At 41.3% G+C, this 20,052-nt stretch overlaps 1 protein-coding gene across 1 annotated transcript in view; it reads right to left on the minus strand.

The window, feature by feature from the left end:
- The window catches only part of LOC139412208 (voltage-gated potassium channel KCNC1-like), a 28,424-nt gene extending 14,090 nt beyond the window's left edge, over positions 1-14,334 (minus strand). The window contains exon 1 of the mRNA XM_071159029.1: positions 13,786-14,334. Within this exon, the coding sequence (XP_071015130.1) occupies positions 13,786-14,322 (537 nt within the window). The 5' untranslated portion in view covers positions 14,323-14,334. The remainder of the gene's footprint in view (positions 1-13,785) is intronic.
- Between the last annotated feature and the right edge of the window lie 5,718 nt (positions 14,335-20,052).

Consider the following 20,052-nt stretch of genomic DNA (forward strand, 5'->3'; position numbering starts at 1 on the left):
CACTGGACTATTAAAGTGATGCTCCATCATCCAATTCGTGTGCTATGTTACAAATCCAATTCATGTGCTATGTTACAAATCCAATTAGTGTGCTATGTTACAAATCCAATTTGTTCACTATGTTAAGATTTTGTTTTGCTTAAGATCCCGGACTGTATCTTTAAACAGGTCCAGGTCTGAGAGGAGGCAGGCGCTGCCAGGCACATACACAACAGCCACAGTACATTAGTGATAGAGCCAGGGTCCTACCTGGACATGAAGGGCTTAGTGATTCCATTAAAGAAGAACAAATGACAATTAGGTTATTTTTCCAAGACAGTTCTTTTTGTGCATGGTACACAACTAACAAACTGAGCCAAAGCAATGTCAATATAAAGGGTAAATCAAATTGATATTTTCAACTCCAAACAGTATAAGACAGGCACACCTTACAACCCTGATACTCACAATAACAACAACAACCTCTCGGGAGAAAGGATTCATTGACAAAAGAAGCACACCGGGGTGTTGAGAAATGAAGTGGTCTAGTTAACCTCCAGTAACCGTTGAGAGGCTTGTATAATGGAAAAAGGTACAAAAACATATTCTAGTTAACCCTTTACACTTAAACCTATGCAGTGCCCTTTTCCAGTAGGTTTCATTCACTGTAGTAAATGTACATTGTGTTCCACTGATACAATCAGATACAGAATCAGAGACAGAAAAGACAATACAGACAGTCTGACTGACTCATTAAATTGAGAGAACGTCATTACTTTTAAAGAAACTGTGCTAGAGCGATTCACTCTGATCAGGCCTATTGATTGATAAAAGGGTACATTAGATATGCCTCCTCCACCTGCCTGATGCAGCAGAGGCCTGGAGATGACGGCACACATGACAGGGAGGGTGACGCCTGAAAGACGTCTGAAAGACGAAAAGCCCACTGCGGTTTCTTTCTTAGAAACACACACATTCATTCACACTCTCACTCTCATTCTGACACACATGCAACACACACTAGACATTGACAACAACAACAACCACAGCAGCAACAACAATAACAACAACCACGAAAACCACTGCAGCAACAACAACCACAATAACACTTCAAACCACAAGTGTAAATGAAATTCAATGACTTTGTTTTCACACTCTGACTGTTTCCATCTGTCCTGTCCTCCACATAAAAATAACCTTCTGGTTGGGTTTCTGAAATGAAGACAGGTTGTGGTAAGGCCAGAAGGAAGAGAAGAGAGTGTTACTGTCCTTGTCACCACAACATTTTCTCTCGCAAGCCCAGCAAAGGTGACAGACTTGCTTCCATTATTTAATTGGTGTGAAAATAGATCAGCAGCATCCCTGGATGGATTTAATTACTGAGGCCTGTCATTGGACTGAGAATGAATACTAACTGCTGTCAACGTCCTGTGCAGAATATCCAACATCTAAGTCCATGTGACATTGTTCTCAGAACATCCAACATTTTCATCTATCCGTATCAATACAGCAACATCGTTATTAATAAAGTACGATATGCAGCTGTAAGAGGAAAACCTGGAACATTGGAAAAGTATCATATTGTTCACTAATGAAGGAACTTGAGCCGTTAATAAAGTATGATATGCAGCTGTTAGAGTAAAACATGGAACATTGGAAAAGTATCCTATTGTTCACTAATGAAGGAACTTGAGCCGTTAACACAAATTCCATGAGTCAAATTGAACTTTTCAGAGAAAGGAAATGAAACAGCTATCTTTGAAAAACGTCCACTAACCTTTTCTTTATCTTTATTCCATGACTGGCTACAGACTGCTGGCACTGAACATAGAAACAGCAGTGTAATATAGATAGAGGAAAGGATCAACACATCATTGAGGAACTTCTAGACAGAGTGGTATCATGGCATGTGCGTAATTTGTATCCTAAATGCATTCTCTGAAAGCTTTATCTTGAGACAAACTTCTAATCTCATATTACAATACATTAAGCCAACATGAGAGCCACCCTTCCTCGTTCTTACCTCTGACCTGCTGCACAAACAATGTGTGTGCATGCATGAATGTATCTGAGCGTGTGTGTGAGAGCATGTGCTTGTTAGCATGCATGGCTGAGTGTGTAAACATCATCCAAGGCAGATTGTGATGTATTTGGTGGAAAATGCTAGCAGAATTATATTTTCCCTGGTGTTCTCAACAGAACATGTATCAGCAACATTTACAGAAAACTAATGAGCGAGTGTCTTACTATAAATGAGAGGCAAAGTGCAATATAACACACTCATGTGAATTACTGTATGTTGTCATGGTTTGGATGTGGGGGTGTTTCCGTAATAGATGTGTGATTAGCTTGTTGAGTTGTGATAAATCAGTGTTACAGAAAGCCAGGAAGTCATTTGAATGAACCATTAGGGAGTCAAATTTCCACCACTGTAATAGGCAAGTAAAAATAACTAAAAATACATGACATACAGAGTAGAACCCACAGCAAATCTAAATATTTTGTGCACAATACCATTGATTTAATTCCACATTGAATTTTAATATCCAATATCCATTAAGATCTTAATTTGAGCTAATTTGCTACAGCAGGAAGATAATCCTTCAGAAACAGGAAATTAGAATTATTATGTGGATTATAATTAATGTACATTTTTGTAAGGATTGATACATTTTTCAGTAGGGAAAATCAAGTCTGAAATTTCAAAGTGGAAATGACAACCTTCAGAAACCTTCTTTAAACCTCAATTACACTACACATTTTAAATGTCCTGCATTGAGGGAAAGCTCTCGTGCAACAGGGGGATCAAATTAAGATCCTTTATCTGTATCATTCCGGTTTGGAGCAAATAAGTATTAGAAGTGCTGAACATGAGCCATTGTCCTGTTTGCATTACAGGTGAAGGAACCGCCTTCACACAGGACTACCTATCTACAATCCCACTCATACAGTGCAATCCCATGCACAGAACTGACGCCGACCCAAACATAATGTCTACACTGCAGACTGACCAGAGCAAGCAAGCATTTGCACTGCACCTCTCAGCTTTGAGAGGGTGGTTATTTTCCCTTTGTGTCTAGGCTGGCATGGCCTCATCCTTCAGTGGGAGGGAGTCAAAGACAATGCTGAGTTTATAACTGAGAATATAACCTTCCTCCAAGGAAACCAATCAGCAGGCCTTTCGGTCAGAACACATCACACTCTCATCGGAGATGGTTATAGGAGCCATACCGCTGGGAAATAAACACCCAGCAGCTTCACTACCAAGACTCTGCTACATGGAACTGAATTAACAACAACACCACTAAATAAGAAGCTTAATGGACAGAGATTAATAAAGATAGAAATGTGACCATAATAAATACTGTATGTAAGTCTGAGTGTGACACTTGGCAGTGTGCTGTACCTGCTAGTTTAAGGACACAACCACTAAGCAGAATACTGCATGGATATTAACATTCAATATGGAATTAAATCAATGGTATTGTGCACAAAATATTTAGATTTGCTGTGGGTTCTACTCTGAAAATTGTATTGGTTTCATACACATGTTTATCAGATGTTCTTCCGGACGGAGCAGAATGCTTGTGTTCCTAGTTCCAGCAGTGCAGTAATATCTCAAATACACAACATCGCAAGCATGTCGTTTGTTTGAGAGGATGCATTGAGATAGTAAATACACAATGTAATTAAGTTAAAAGGCTGCAACGTAGACTGTGCCACAGAAAGCATGTACATGTCAAGTATATCAAATGCTTAATCAGGAAATGTTGGAAGTAAGTTACAGATGTAGGATCTTAATTTGATCACTCTTTCGTTGCTGAAATGCAAACTTGTAGTGTTTTTTAGTATTAATAAGGCTTCTAAAGTTTGGCATTTCAGACATGATTTGCCCTCACAAGAAATGCATCAACCCCTGCAAAAAATGTCCATTAGTTACAATACACATAATAACTCAAATTTCCTGTTGCTGCAAGATTATTTTCCTGCTGTAGAAAACTGGCTCAAATTAAGATCCTGTATCTGTAGATGTTTCAGTCACAGTGCCATTGTAAGTGTAGGAGACAGCATTAAGTCAATGCTAAACAAAATAAAACTGCAACCAGACCCTTCTCTCCTACAACCCCTCCCACACTCTCCCTTTTAGACTCATGCCTCCTAGAGATGAAAGCATGTCACGTTCTCTTATGTAACAACCTTTCCCTCCATCCATCTGCCTTTCTCTGGGCTTACTGTATGCGTTTGTGACAATGTATTTGCATTGCCTGTTTATGACTGTGCATGACATGCAGTATGTGTAATTTTAGATAAATACTTATGTTTTTTTTATATATATAGTGTGTTTTTTTTATGTAATGTGTGTTTGTTTGAGTTTGTTTTCCTAAATGTTATTAGGCATGAATCTACATGAGAGAGAGGAGAGAAAACAAGTTAGGTGCTGTGTGGCTCAGTTGGTAGATCATGGCACTTGCAATGCTAAGGTTGTGGGTTTGATTCCCACAGGGGACCAGTGTGAGGCAAAAATGATGTATTCACCTTATTTGTTGGGTATGTAACAATTATTTACTTAACGAACAGTAAGATATTTCTGTCCTGCTAATGCTATGTTTTATGGTCTCCACTCTAGCACCCTGCAGCTAGTCTGGGAGTTGAGGACATGGGTTCTACTAGAGATAGCTTGAAGCTGACAATTGACTTGTGCTGGTGATAAAAACTTAAAAGCTAGCATTCTATAGACAAGATGTAGTGTTTGTGACTCGAAATAGAGAGAGCCTGGAAGACTTAAGAACAATGCCTCATTGTCTCATCTTACTGGCATCTGGGAAACTAAGTAAAATACCATCCTTTGTAGATAACCAAGGTGGCTTATGGGAAGGTTAGAAGTGACTTACTAAGCAATCTTGGTTTCAGCTATATAAAAACTGTGCATCACCTGTGAAAGCTAAACTCTTAGCCTAACTGTCAGTCAAGACTGGTGGACTGACAGTCTCATTATTTGTCAAAATCGTCGTAATGAGCGGACCAAGGCGCAGCGTATAGAGTATAGTTCCACATATTTTTAATCTCCATGAAACAAACAAAACAATAAAGAAACTTGCCGTCAAGATATGCACACAGGCAACTAAACACAAACAATATCCCACAAAACACAGGTGGGGAAATGGCGACCTAAATATGATCCCCAATCAGAGGCAACGATAAACAGCTGCCTCTAATTGGGAACCATATTAGAACCAACATAGAAATAGACATACTAGAACACCCCCTAGTCATGCCCTGACCTACTACACCATAGAGAACCAAGGGCTCTCTATGGTCAGGGCGTGACATTATTGCAATAATTAATCAATATAAAATAAAGATGATTGTTTGAAGAAATGACCAAGACCAAGTCTCTCTCAGTACTGAATTTCCACGACACCAGTATGAACCAATATGAAACTGTATCCACTCACTACTTATCCAGTCGTTCTGTACGCACTTATCCAGTCGTTCTGGATAAGAGCTTCTGTAAAGTAGAACACTGGGGACCTTTTCACATGCTGATGATGAGGGTGGACAAGGTTGTTTTATGTGAATCAAGGACTGTCTCTGTGGGGTTTTAAAAAATCCTGTTATATTTACGGTAACATACTGTATGTACCGTTTTCTTCAGTAACTTACAGGTAACTGGCTGCCAGTAAATTACCATGTAGGGATCAAGTTACAGGCCTTGCCTAATAATTGTCCATCTAAGTGTTAGTACATGAGATGCTTAGCCTTTGTGTGAGTGCCCTTGCAGATCTAGAAGGGCCTTGACTGACAGTTTAAAAGCAGTGTCAATAACTAGACACATCCCAATGTAACTACCGACAACATAAACAGCTAAGGCCTCATTCACAGTTGGCTCAGCCCCTCCTGTATCATCATCCTGTCTGTGTTTTGCTTTTGCTATATTGATGTGAATATTGATGTGTATACAGGACTCATCTGTGAAAGAGACTTTGGTCTTAGCATGACTCCCTGTACAATAAAGGTTAAAAATATATATATAAATTAATCAAGGAAACATTGTTTTTGTTTTTTTAAATGTTTTTTTAATTTAAAAAAAACGTTACCCCCTTTTTCTCCCCAATTTTGTGGTATCCAATTGTTAGTAGTTACTGTCTTGTCTCATCGCTACAACTCCTGTACGGGCTCGGGAGAGATGAATGTCGAGAGCTATGCATCCTCCGAAACACAACCCAACCAAGCTGCACTGCTTCTTAACACAGCGCACATCCAACCCGGAAGCCAGCCGCACCAATGTGTCGGAGGAAACACCGTACACCTAGCAACCTGGTCAGCGTGCACTGTGCCCGGCCCGCCACAGGAGTCGCTAGTGCACAATGAGACAAGGATATCCCCACCGGCCAAACCCTCCCTAACCCGGAAAACGCTAGGCCAATTTTGCGTCGCCCCATGAACCTCCCGGTCGTGGCCGGCTGTGACAGAGCCTGGGCTCAAACCCAGAGTCTCTGGTGGCACAGCTAGCACTGTGATGCAGTGCCTTGGACCACTGCGCCACCCAGGAGGCCCATAAAGGAAACATTTTAATCAGCGGCTGATATCATAAGTGGCTTTAATTCATTAAAAAGTATATTATATCGCCAATGAACGAAACTAATGCTATACAGACAGTCAAGTCCAGAAACAAAATTCATATAACATACACATTTAGTGACAAGGTCATGCAAATGTGAAAATGACTACATTGGTTTTCTCTCCAACAAATCAACAAACAGCCTACACCAGATCCTTTATACTGTAAAAAGGAATTCATGTTGAACTGATTGATTGAACATTTGTTTGGAAGACGTTTGTTAGCCCACTAACAGCCATTGGTAACCATGGTATGCATCCAAGGTTGAAATCCTTGCTGGCTGTTTTTAGTTTTAGGTTGTAATTAGATTACCCTGTCAGAGTATGATCTGAGAGTGCCAGTAGAGACAGTAGAGACAGTCGAGATTGAACATGTGCTGCTGAAGCTGTATGATGCCTCAGAATGCTGAGTTAGCTCAGAGCTCCACCACCACCTCCCTCCCTGTTCCACTCACCTGCTGCAGTCTCTGATGGGAGATAAAACATGAAAAGGTTATTGCTATGAAACAGGCAATCCCACTTAACTGATTTTCTGTATTACCGTGCACATCGGAAAGAGAGAATGTATATGTAGTATTTACAGCACTATAATGAACTATACAAATCCATTCATACACAAACCACAACAGATTGAGTCATCTGAAACTATAGGAAGAAGAATAAGGAGAACTTGCACATCTTGACTATATATTCTTCAAGCCAGCCATGTATAAACACCAAAGGCAAAGCCTTTACTAAAACCGTATATCAATTAGTTTGGCTCTAAGTTACCTAAAACACTTTAAATAACGTGACTTGATAGTGCCAACACATGTGGCTCTGTTCCAACTGTTATAATGCCTTGCCTTGGGTAAATTACTCACATCGACTATGAACGCCTCTATTTTGACGAGAGGACAGAAATGATAGAGAATGATTCTTGAATTATGTATACTAACTTAGCTCAATAGCCCTTATGATTACTGAGACTCAAGCACAGAGGCATAACATACTGTAACATGAATGACAGTATATGTAGGCAGACTAAACACCATAGTAAATGATGAGATATAGAAGGGATAGCAATAAGTGAGCATTATAAGGAAGCCGTGATCAGTGCTTCATCATGCTATTCAATGGCCTGGGTTTAACGTCATCTCTCTCTGCTTATGGACTCCCCCGGCAACAGATACGACAAACATTTGCCTAGGCCATGTGTGTCAGTGATCCCCGTGCTCAGTGCCAGTGTGCCATTCCTCATCATCACTGCTGCCCACACCACTCACACAAAACATTTACATTTTAGTCATTTCGCAGAAGCTCTTATCCAGAGCGACTTACAGTTAGTGCATTCATCTTAAGATAGTCATAGTAAGTACATTTTACCTCAATAAAGTAGCTAACAGCAAAGTCAGAGCTAGTAAGAGGGGAAAATCAAGTGCAAGAGTTAGATCACAAAATGCTTTTTAATTTTTTTAAATGGGTCGAGGTGAGGAGGGGGTGCAAGCGGGGGGGTGCTGTGGGATTATTTAAGATACTCTTTGAAGAGTTAGGGTTTTAGATGTTTTTGGAAGATGGGCAGGGACTCTGCTGTCCTAGCTTCAGGGGAAAGCTGGTTCCACCATTGGGGTGCCAGGACAGAGAAGAGTTTGGACTGGGCTGAGCGGGAGCTGCCCTCCCGTAGGGGTAGGAGGGCCAAGAGACCTGATGTGGCAGAACAAAGTGTTCGGGTTGTGGTGTAGGGTTTCAACATAGCCTGAAGGTAGGGAAGGGCAGTTCCTATTGCTGCTCTGTAGGCAAGTACCATGATCTTCTAGTGTATACAAGCTTTGACTTGAAGCCAGTGGAGTGTGCGGCGGAGCGGGGTGACATGGGATAACTTGGAAAGGTTGAACACCAGGCGGGCTGCAGTGTTCTGGTTACATTGCAGGGGTTTGATGGCACATCGGGGAGCCCAGCCAACATTGAGTTGCAGTAGTCCAGACGGGAGATGTCAAGTGCCTGGATTAGGACCTGTGCTGTTGTAAAGCATGAACCTGCAGAAGCGAGTCACTGCTTTGATGTTTGCAAAGAACGACAGAGTGTTGTCCAGGGTCACATCAAGGTTATTTGCACTCTGGGAGGGGGACACCATGGAGTTATAAACCATGTTGGAGAGGTCTTGGAGCAGACAGGCCTATATCCATCAGTAATCATCGTGGCCACACATACCAATACATACCAATAGAAAGTGACTACATACTACACACACCTACTGTGTGTGTTATTGTCCACAAACATGCCCTGTGATGTTGTTGTGGGAGTTGCATCCTGCTGTACAGTATACTGTGTGTCTATCTTGGTTAAATCATATTTGTCATACTAAATCATATTTTTTAAGTCACACACACACTTAATATAAATACTCTTATGAACATGAACAGGGGAATAAACATCAGAAGAATCTGAGGGAATTCTGACATAATAAGCCTATGTCAGATAAAAACATGACGATCCGTTGAAAAGACTCTAGTCACATTGTTGACAGAGTTCTGAGGATATCCCTGCTTCCCTCAGTGAAGCCTCATTTCCCTCGTCCATAATCATGCTCTTCTACAGGCTGTCACCCTGCCTGCTGTCCCTAATGTCTCTGTCCATTTCTGGTCCACCAATTAGCACGGAGCAAGAAACACATTCAGTTTGACTTAACATTCAAATGCAAAACAATCTCAATCAAACCTTAGCTAAATCACTGTAGTTTTAATCTATTTTCTTTTCAATGAGACTAAGCTATTGGAAGACATGTACAGGTATGTTCATTCAATAATAATAGTGCTATGTGAGAGCCACACATTAGTGTTTTCTGTGAAAACTGGGTTGCCCTTAAGTAGGGCAAGTGTGTCAACAGGGGGGAGCTCAACATTACAGAACAGTCTTATATGGGTTATATCTTCAGTGGGATAAATCTGAGTGACACCCCCATGTCAGATGGTATGGTCTGGCTGAGGTAATGGCTATGCCAGCATGTATAGCTAATGGACAAAGGTGATGAATAAACTGAATAAACACTCCCTCACCACACCTGACCATTCAGGATGAAACTGGAAAGACATAAAATCTTGTGTTTTAAATTTCACCTTTATTTAACCAGGTAGGCCAATTAAGAACAAGTTCTCATTTACAACTGCGACCTGGTTTTGAAGGTCATGAAGATCAAATAGTTTTGGTGTTTAGGATTTGTCAGATGACTGTTGGGTGTATGTTCAGAGGAAAGGTTGTTGGAGCCAGTATTATCTTGTAGATGAAGGCAGAACAAGTGAGTGTAACTTTCCTCTCTGTTTGGCAGTGTAATGGTGGCGTGAGAGGCCTGTAATTCTGCCTCGATATTTGCCCCAGTTTGAGTGCTTTTAGCTGGGTGCCTCATTCCTCTCTGCCTGGGAAATCAATTATACAGGAGCGCAGGGACAAACCCCAGTGCTTTTTAAGGGGTGTCCTGCTCCACTTCTTTTGGGAGAAAGAGCTGTGTTAGATATCCCAGTGACCAGCTTTTGATTGGTTTGTGCATTTCCCTACTGGAGTTGGACTGTGTCGATGTGTATCATGCACATGCTCACCTACATGTGCATAATGTGTTCATACAGTTACACATATGAACCTCAATGTACTACAGCACGCCACATGGTAGACTAAGAGCAGGTGTTGTTTGATAAAGCAATATGTCCATCTATCTCGCCCACAGCCCTCCAGACAAGCCAGTCTCCGTGTGGATCTCCTTAAAACCTAGATGACTTCCTGTTAAAGTGTTGCAAGGTTAGCCATGCAGCATGTCTTTTGTGTAATAGGATGCCTCCATCTCTCTCTCCATTAATTACCAGGGTCTGTGCCCAACTAATTCATGTTAATCGCTCCAGCCATCTAAGGAGCAACCAGCCTTGCTCTTTTCTGTTCAGCCTGGATCTGTTACTCACTCTGTGGTGGTTAGAAGCTGCCGTCCCAGCCACACTGTCTCTCTAAGGTGATTACGTAGACGTATAGCTACTTTCCATGTAGGTGCACTTTTAAGTAGAATGGATCTCCTTCTAAACTCAAGAGCAGTTTCATCCCAGATAGCTGAAGGTCGTGGTAGCTGGCTGGGTGTCTGTATGGTCAGTAGGCTCCTCAAGTTAAAGCTGGCACGTCCACTTTAAAAGCCTAGCATGATATTGATTTCAAAGCTCTCTCTCCACATAAACTCACTGCTGTGTTTCTTATGTGACGTGGAGTGATACATTACAACCCACAGCCAGGGCTGAGTGAAAAGAAACCTCCTACCCATTCCCATCCAGCAGCTCCCACTTCCACTTCTAACCTGAACAAACCCACATCTACCCTACCTGTTCCAAAACCCCCCCAAACTGCATTCAGTCATGCACTTCCTTCTCTCCCAGCTGCACAAAGTTATTTCTCATCATCCTTACCACTTAAACACATGTTTTACTTAAGTATTTATTTACATCCTTACATGAGCAGCAATTTGATCGATCAATAAACTAATCTAAATTAGTTTAGCTTATTTTCCACCATCATTTGCAAATAAATTCATAAAAAATCCTACAATGTGATTTTCTGGATTTTTTTTCTCATTTTGTCTGTCATAGTTGAAGTGTAGCTATGATGAAAATTATTTTTTCATCTTTTTAAGTAGGAGAACTTGCACAATTGGTGGCTGACTAAATACTTTTTTGCCCCACTGTATTACCTAGGTAATAATTCTGCTTGTCCAGTGGGATATAGAGTGGAAGCGTTGCATGTCCGCCAGCAGGGCAGGAGGGTGTATGAGGTGGCAGAGGTGAGGTTGGGTGTTTATTAAGAAAGGTGATAATGAGGTCCTTCTTGCCACCTCTTCTGTCACCCAGCACCAACAAAAGAGACTCCAAAGGGGATATACAAATCTGATTCTCTCTCTTTCCTTTCTTCCTTCTATATATATTATTTACATAGGAGAAAACCAAAGTTACTGGAGCAAAAGATAAGGACAGACGGTCAACATCTTTTTCCTCTGAGATCAGTGTTACGTTTGCCCCTGCTGACCAAAACTGGGCCTAATGAGGATTTAATAACAACTAATCGACTCCCTGGCTAGCTCATCTCACATAATTGGTCAGTACAGCAGGATTGTCTCAACAAAACAATCTTGCTGCAACAGGATTTAAACGTTTACTCCATAATGTTGCTTGATTGGCTGTTAGGCTAATAGATGACCAAATTTTGGCTACATGAAAAGTGGAATACTGTTAATACAACCATGTGTTAGTGTGGGTTTTCAGTGAATTTATGTAAATCACAAAGCTCAACTGCATTTCACAGCAACATAAGCGATCAAATTAAGATCCTACACCTGTAGCTTCATGTTCTGCACTCACAATGCTCTGTGAAGGCCCTATGGTGTGTCTGTGTACACTGCATGGTCTCTATGGTCCATTTGATCTCCAGTTGCTAAGGCACCGGGACATGGTCATTCATAGTAACTCAACGATTTACTGTCACAATGAGAGACTGAGAATGAGAAACGGGTAAAGAGAGTGAGAAAATGGGAAGGAGGCTACATGAGAGAACCAGAGTGTAGACAATACACACTTGGCTAGTGGAAGAGAGAGGGTAGACTATACTGTCACTCAACCCTGCACTATTGCAATCACTGCCCCTCAGGAGAATTGAGAGGTGCAAAAGCTGGAGTCAAGCCAGTATGCTCCAGTGTAAACGAGTAAGCAGATGCACTTATATGCATTGATCTAAGCATTTATGGAAATTGACAGAGCCAAAGCAGAGGCTATTGCTTGCACTTGCGTAATTTGCAAACTGCTCAGTCTCTGAGGAACAGCAAGGGGACCAATAACTAACCAAAACATAACACATGTGCTGCATAATGCATATTGATTGATTGACCAGTTGATTGATTATAGATACATTCTGAAGATGATATACTCTAACATGTTGTATCCTGTGCTGAGCTAGGGGAGGATGGATTTCTGATCCCTGCATCTCCTCACAGCTGTCTCAGGTCAGTGGGTCAGGATCCTATTGGGCCAGTAAGAGACTACTTTTGAATTGTTTTCAAGTGAAGCTAAAAGGCATTGGGAATGGGAATACCAGGTGTGATAGGTGTTGTTGTTCAAAGCTAAGTCGAATTGCAAGGAGAAGAGACCGAAAGGTTAGACAAAGCTAATAATTAGGTTATAAATGCAGCTAAAAGCCTACAGAACCAAGGAGAGCTCCAACAAGGCAATGTAATGATTAAGCTAAATTTAGTGGAAAGACACATATATGTAGGACTGTTGACGTCACAAATATTCCTCTCATTGATCACCATTCTGTTCCAGCTTAGGAAAGAGACAAGTGCATGTCTTATTAACTCCCCCAGTGTACACCTAACCTGGTTCTCATTAAAAACGGTGAGGGGCATTTAAACAATTAAACTCTCATTATAAGTTCTCTTTCATCTAGTCCTCATGAGGTAATTCATAAGACCTCACATGGTCTGCATGTTGCATAGGCAATGCGACAAGACGCCCAGAATGCACATGTCGAGAGTGAGCGTAGTGCATCATCACTTAGCGATAGTTTGTGTGCTGGTGATGGACACATAAAAAATGGAAATCTGTAGTTCAAACAATAACAAAGCCGCCACCCCATCACTGTTCTGGTAAACAGCTGAGAGGTGTGGCTGGAGTAATGTAACCCCTTTCAAATTCATAGACAGGGCTATGGATGCAAGGTCTGACCATTCATGATATCAACATTATAGAGGCAATACAGTGTTTGTTTACAATTGATCTGTTTAACAATGAAGTAAAACAAGCTTATATTTTGGGTTATGATGGGCTACGAAGGTTGAACTAAGCTAATCAGGTAAGTTATATTATTCAATAATCAACGGGTATATGTCATTCATTTAAAAGTCAAAAAATGTATGTACCAACTTCAGATTTCAACTTCAAGCTTCAAATCCAATTAATATTCACGAGCCTTATTAGTACGTGACTATGAACCCAACTTTTTTGCGTGAACGTTGGATGAGCGTGAAAGGAACTATGTTAAAGAAAATGTCTCTCCTTCACACACACACACACACACACGAGCGCGCGGGCACTGAGAGAGAGAAATTGTAAAGCATTGTTTTTTCAGGCTAGTAGTAGGCCTATCTAAACTTTTATTGACTCAAGATGACTGATTCCAACCCTTACTTACCCTTGCATATTTAGAAGAATAGGGATCCTCGAAAAGTGCCCAAAGCAACCGCTGCCAACGTCGCCAATGCCCCCCTGATTTGGCATCTGGTCCATCAAGAGCCAACCTATTGATCATTCCCAGCGTTTCCTCATCCCCATCCTCCTCTGAATTCTCGGGGGGGCCACCCCCAAAACTATCCAATGCCTCCTCGGCCTCTCGATGTTGCCGATAAGTCATCCAACAACATGGTTCCACGTCGGTCTCATCTATACCCCAGAACGCCAACTCCTCCTCGTACAAAGGGCCGCAAACGTCTGCAGGGCAGTGCAACTTCCCGGTCCTATAGTAATTGAGGATGTGGGCAAACACACCCGGGTGCCGGTCAAAGAAGAATTCTTCAATCTTGGGATCGTAGTCAAAGTGACTGTGGGCATCTGGCTCGGCGAGCCAAGCTAACCGGGTGCCCGGTAATGTGCGAAGGGTGCTACGGTAGGTCTGGTGTCTGATACCTCCCACGTTAATCACAATACGATCGTTCTCGTCGCCTTGTCCCATTGCGTCGCTTAGGCATGTCTCGAGCAGGTTCCAGTCATTATATTGCAAAACATGTGCGAGGCAACGCAGTGGGGTCTGGCCGACACATGAATTCGGGTTGAAAGAGGAAAAGAGAAGGCAGGTTTCTTACCGACTTATTTTATTCAGCTTGCAAAAAAGCACAGGCTCCACTCAAGCTTTCAGATAAATCCCAACTTTTAATAATACCAAAGAAAGCAATACCTCAACGGATGTTTGATATAGTTGCAAGGTAGGCTAAAGCAAGAAGCAGCCTGTGGCTGCCCCAGAAATTTGGATGGAAAAAAATCTAAATGTTCATGGTTAGGCTACATCACAAAACCAAAGATGAACACTCCTCCGAAAAGCGTTGATGAAATATGTGTGTAGGCTATGACTCCATATACTGAAAACCTAGTTCCAAATCCACGCAGTCTTTTAATTAGGGAAGCGTACAGCCCTTGTGGCATGCAACGAAAGATGAGAGCTGTGGTGCTGAACGGACAGCACCAGTCTCTCTGAGCGCACACTCCTCACACTCAATCCATCCTCCTCTCCTCTCTCTCTTTCATCATCCCCCTCCCACTGTCTTTAAGACGAGATTCTTGCACTCCCTAATCCCTTGTCTTTCTTTATATTTTCCTCCTTGAGCAGGACTGCTACAGGGATATCAACATTGATCCTTGATAATTACTTTACATGTTCTGTGTTCGATAATGCTCCTGAATTCCTATATGCCTAAAACACAGATCCTTGAATGAGTGCCATTGCAACTTAATGTGTTCTGTTTAAAATGATGTTCACAGGAGAATGAGGAGAGAGCCTGCAGTATATGCTCTATACCATGAGGCAGGGTTGCACAGACTCATTGTCATGGTTTTGTAAAGTACATTAAATAACATTAATTGGTTGGAAAGGATGCACAGGTGCATGCACCTAAATTGATGAGGGGTGTATCTGGGAAAGCTGTTTTGGCTCTGTCAGCACCATGGACAGGTCACATTTGGGCTTCCACAAATATTGTAGACCTCCAGAAGTCTGGTTCATCCTTGGGAGAAGTTTCCTAACGCCTGACGGTACCACGTTCATCTGTACAAACAATAGTATGCAAGTATAAACACCATGGAACCACGCAGCCGTCATACCGCTCAGGAAGGAGACGCGTTCTGTCTCCTAGAGATGAACGTACTTTGGTGTGAAAAGCGCAAATCAATCCCAGAACAACAGCAAGGGACCTTGTGAAGATGCTGGAGGAAACAAGTACAAAAGTATCTATATCCACAGTAAAACGAGTCCTATATCAACATAACCTGAAAGGTTGCTCAGCAAGGATGAAGCCACTGTTCCATAAAAAAGCCAGGCTACGGTTTGCAACTGCACATGGGGACAAAGATCGTACTTTTTGGAGAAATGTCCTCTGGTCTGATGAAACAAAAATATAACTTTTTGGCCATAATGACCATAATTATGTTTGGAGGAAAAAGGGGGAGGCTTGCAAGCTGAAGAACGCCATCCCAACCGTGAAGCACGGGGGTGGAAGCATCATGTTGTGGGGGTGCTTTGCTGCAGGAGGGACAGGTGCACTTCACAAAATAGATGGCATCATGAGGGAGAAAAATTATGTGGATATATTGAAGCAACATCTCAAGACATCAGTCAGGAAGTTAAAGCTTGGTCACAAGTGGGTCTTCCAAATGGACAATGACCCCAAGCATATTTCCAAAGTCGTGGCAAAATGGCTTAAGGACAACAAAGTCAAGGTATTGGAGTGGCCATCACAAAGCCCTGACCTCAATCCCATTGAACATTTGTGGGCTGAACTGAAAAAGTGTGTGCGAGCAAAGAGGCCTACAAACCTGACTCAGTTACACCAGCTCTGTCAGGAGGAATGGGCCCACTTATTGTGGGAAGCTTGTGGAAGGCTACCCGAAATGTTTGACCCAAGTTAAACATTTTAAAGGCAAATACTAATTGAGTATATGTAAACTTCCGACCCACTGGGAATGTGATGAAAGAAATAAAAGCTGAAATAAGTCATTCTCTCTACTATTATTCTGACATTTCACATTTGTAAAATAAAGTGGTGATCCTAACTGACCTAATACAGGTAATTTTTACAAGGATTAAATGTCAGGAATTGCGAAAAACTGAGTTGAAATGTATTTGACTAAGGTGTAAATAAACTTCAGACTTCAACTGTAATTGCTTCACAGACTTCAAGTAACAGACACATCTCAACATCAGCTGTTCAAAGGAGACTGCGTGAATCAGGCCTTCATGGTCGAATTGCTGCAAAGAAACCAATAGTAAATGACACCAATAATAAGAAGAGACTTGCTTGGGCCAAGAAACACGAGCAATGGACATTAGACCGGTGGAAATCTTTCTATTTTTTCAATCGCTGTGTGAGATGCAGAGTAGGTGAACGGATGATCTTTGCATGTGTGGTTCCCACCATGAAGCATGGAGGGGACGTGTGATGTTGTGGGGGTGCTTTTCTGGTGACACTGTCAGTGATTTATTTATAATTCAAGGCACACTTGACTAGCATGGCTCCCACAGCATTCTGCAGCGATTCACCATCCCATCTGGTTTGTGTTTAGTGGGACTATCATTTGTTTTTCAACAGGACAACAGGAATTTCCCAACACAACTCCAGGCTGTGTAAGGGCTATTTGACCAAGGAGAGTTTTGCAGTGCTGCATCGGATGACCTGGCCCCCACACCTGACCTCAACCCAATTGAGATGGTTTGGGTTGAGTTGGACCGCAGAGTGAAAGAAAAGCAGCCAACAAGTGCTCAGCATATGTGGGAACTCCTTCAAGACTGTTGGAAAAGCATTCCACATTCCTCATGCATTGATGTCTGCACTATTATTCTACAATGTAGAAAATAGTAAAAATAAAGAAAAACCCTTGAATGAGTAGGTGTGTCCAAACCTTTGACTGGTACTGTATATATAAGCTACTTATACATAGTATACATATAAATAGTATACTCATATACAGTTAGTGGCCATTTTCTTTAGGTACACCCATCTAGTACCGGGTCGGACCCCCGTTTGCCTCCAGAACAGCCTGAATTATTTGGGGCATGGAAACATTGCTCAATTGGTATCAAGGGACCTAAAGTGTGCAGGAAAATATTCCCCACACCATTACACCACAACCACCAGCCTGTACTGTTGGTACGTATACATAGTATACTTATGTGGAAAAAGTACTTATGTGGAGAGAAGTATGTTTATTGTGCAGTACAGATACTGCTCTCTTGTGGCCTCTTGTGAGTTGAAACAAAAGCTATTACGGGTAATTTTAATTGTGCCCATTCAATCACGTGTTAAAACAGCTTTCAAGGCCATATGAGTTTATTAGCTTACAGACAGCATCCATAACCTTACCAACATTAGGATACTCCAGATCAGTGATAAGATCTTAGACTGGTCTCATCTATTGTCTAGGAAAGGGTTCCTCAACTGAAAGCCCGCAAGCCGAATTTGGCCTACTGATGGTTTTATTTGGCACACCAAATTTTCTGAGCTACAACAACAACAATTTCATTTTTATTTTTGGACATAAAAGACTGTAAAAACACCAGAAAATCATCTCCAAGTGATTTCAATTTGTGGAATTGTGTTCCCAAGTATTCCCACGCATAACAGAGAGACACTTGATTGTATACAAACAAATGTAGCCGAGGTTTGAAAATATTGTGTTTTAGTCAAATATTATATATGTTTGAGCTTCTTGCTGGAAATTTGCAGTCTGCAAATTATGTTCAGGCCCCCCAACCAACCACTCAACAACAAAAAAATTGTCATGCAGTTTAATCTAGTTGATGATTCATGGTCAGCCTTTGAAATGACTACTGATTGATGGAGCAGTCATTATCATATCCCCAGGACCATTAAGGACGCAACTATGACCCACAAATACACAACATGAAGAGTGTCGCATGTAGTATGCCCAGCTATCCTCTTCGTTTTTGGCTACAGATCACATTTCAGGCGTTGTTTAGATTGGAATACCTTGATGTCGTCCCTCCATAGTCTCATACATACACCCCTATTTTTCAGTAGTTTTTTTGGCTCCAAAGAACTTGATTAAATTCTGCCATTTTTTGTTTAACTAAAAGAGGCCCGTTAATCATTGTGAAGTTGTGTAAATCCCCTGAAATGCCCTTGCCTCTGTGATTCATTGGGGAAGTTTAATTGTGGATGACTCATTTGGATGGAGGGAATCTTTGACAAATAGACCACAAACGTTTATGCAAATTTTTCAAAACCCAACAGATTTTCATTCCATCCTTTCATTAGTGGAAGTGAAATGTTCCTTAGTCTTTTTATGCCCCTGTGTGAACCATTCACTTGTGTAAATTGGTCTGGTATAACATTTAGTCAGAGGACAGATATGTATTTTTTATTTAACTAGGCAAGTCAGTTACAATGACGGCCTGGCAAAAGGCCTCCTGCTGGGACGGGGGGTTGGGATTAAAAATACATTAAATGAAAATATATGACAAAACACACATCACAACAAGAGAGACAACACAACACTATAAATAGAGACCTAAGACAAAAACACAGCATGGCAGCAACACATGACAACACAGTGGGGTAGCAACACAACATGGTAGCAACACAACATGGCACTAGCACAAAACAGGGTACAAACATTATTGGGCACAGACAACAGCACAAAGGGCAAGAAGGTAGAGACAATAATACATCACACAAAGCAGCCACAACTGTCAGTAAGAGTGTTCATGATTGAGCCTTTGAATGAAGCGATCCAGTTAAAACTGTCCAGTTTGAGTGATTATATACAGACAAATGTAACCAAGGTTTGAAATTATTATGTTTAAGTCAAATATTATATCTGTTTGAGCTTCTTGCGGGAAATTTGCAGTCTGCAAATTATGTTCAGGCCCCCCAACCAACCACTCAACAACAAAAAAATCGTCATGCAGTTTAATCTAGTTGATGATTCCTGGTCAGCCTTTGAAATGACTACTGATTGATGGAGCAGTCATTATCATATCCCCAGGACCATAAAGGACGCAACTATGACCCACAAACACACAGCTTGAAGAGTGTTGCATATAGTATGCCCAGCTATCCTCTTCATACATGATTCATGAAAAGTACAGTAAAAAATGTCAGAAAATATTCATCCATTAAAATGAAGATATAATACAGCAGTGGACACAAAACAGCAGTGGACACAAAACAGCAATACACGGACAGCATAAAGCACCATCTGGAAGATTCACTGCTGTTCAACTACTATTTCAATATAACCAAATAGTCATTTATAAATGACTATGAGCTAGTGTGACTGCCTAACTCTATCCCCAAGTCTAAGCTTGTATTACTACATTACTTATGATCTTTGTTGTCATTGTGTCTTTGTAACATACTGTATTTTAAAGTAGCCTAGGCCTATGGTAGCCTAGTGGTTAGAGCGTTGGACTAGTAACCGGAAGGTTGCAAGTTCAAACCCCCTGAGCTGACAAGGTAAAAATCTGTCGTTCTGCCCCTGAACAGGCAGTTAACCTACTGTTCCTAGGCCGTCATTGCAAATAAGAATTTGTTCTTAACTGACTTGCCTGGTAAAATAAATAAAACAATACTGGAATACTGCTATATCAAATCAAATGTATTTGTCACATACACATGGTTAGTAGATCTGCGCTCTATATCCTATATACATTTGGTGGTGATTTCTAGAGATG

This window comes from Oncorhynchus clarkii, chromosome 6 (assembly GCF_045791955.1).
Source record: "Oncorhynchus clarkii lewisi isolate Uvic-CL-2024 chromosome 6, UVic_Ocla_1.0, whole genome shotgun sequence".
Lineage (NCBI taxonomy): Eukaryota > Metazoa > Chordata > Actinopteri > Salmoniformes > Salmonidae > Oncorhynchus > Oncorhynchus clarkii.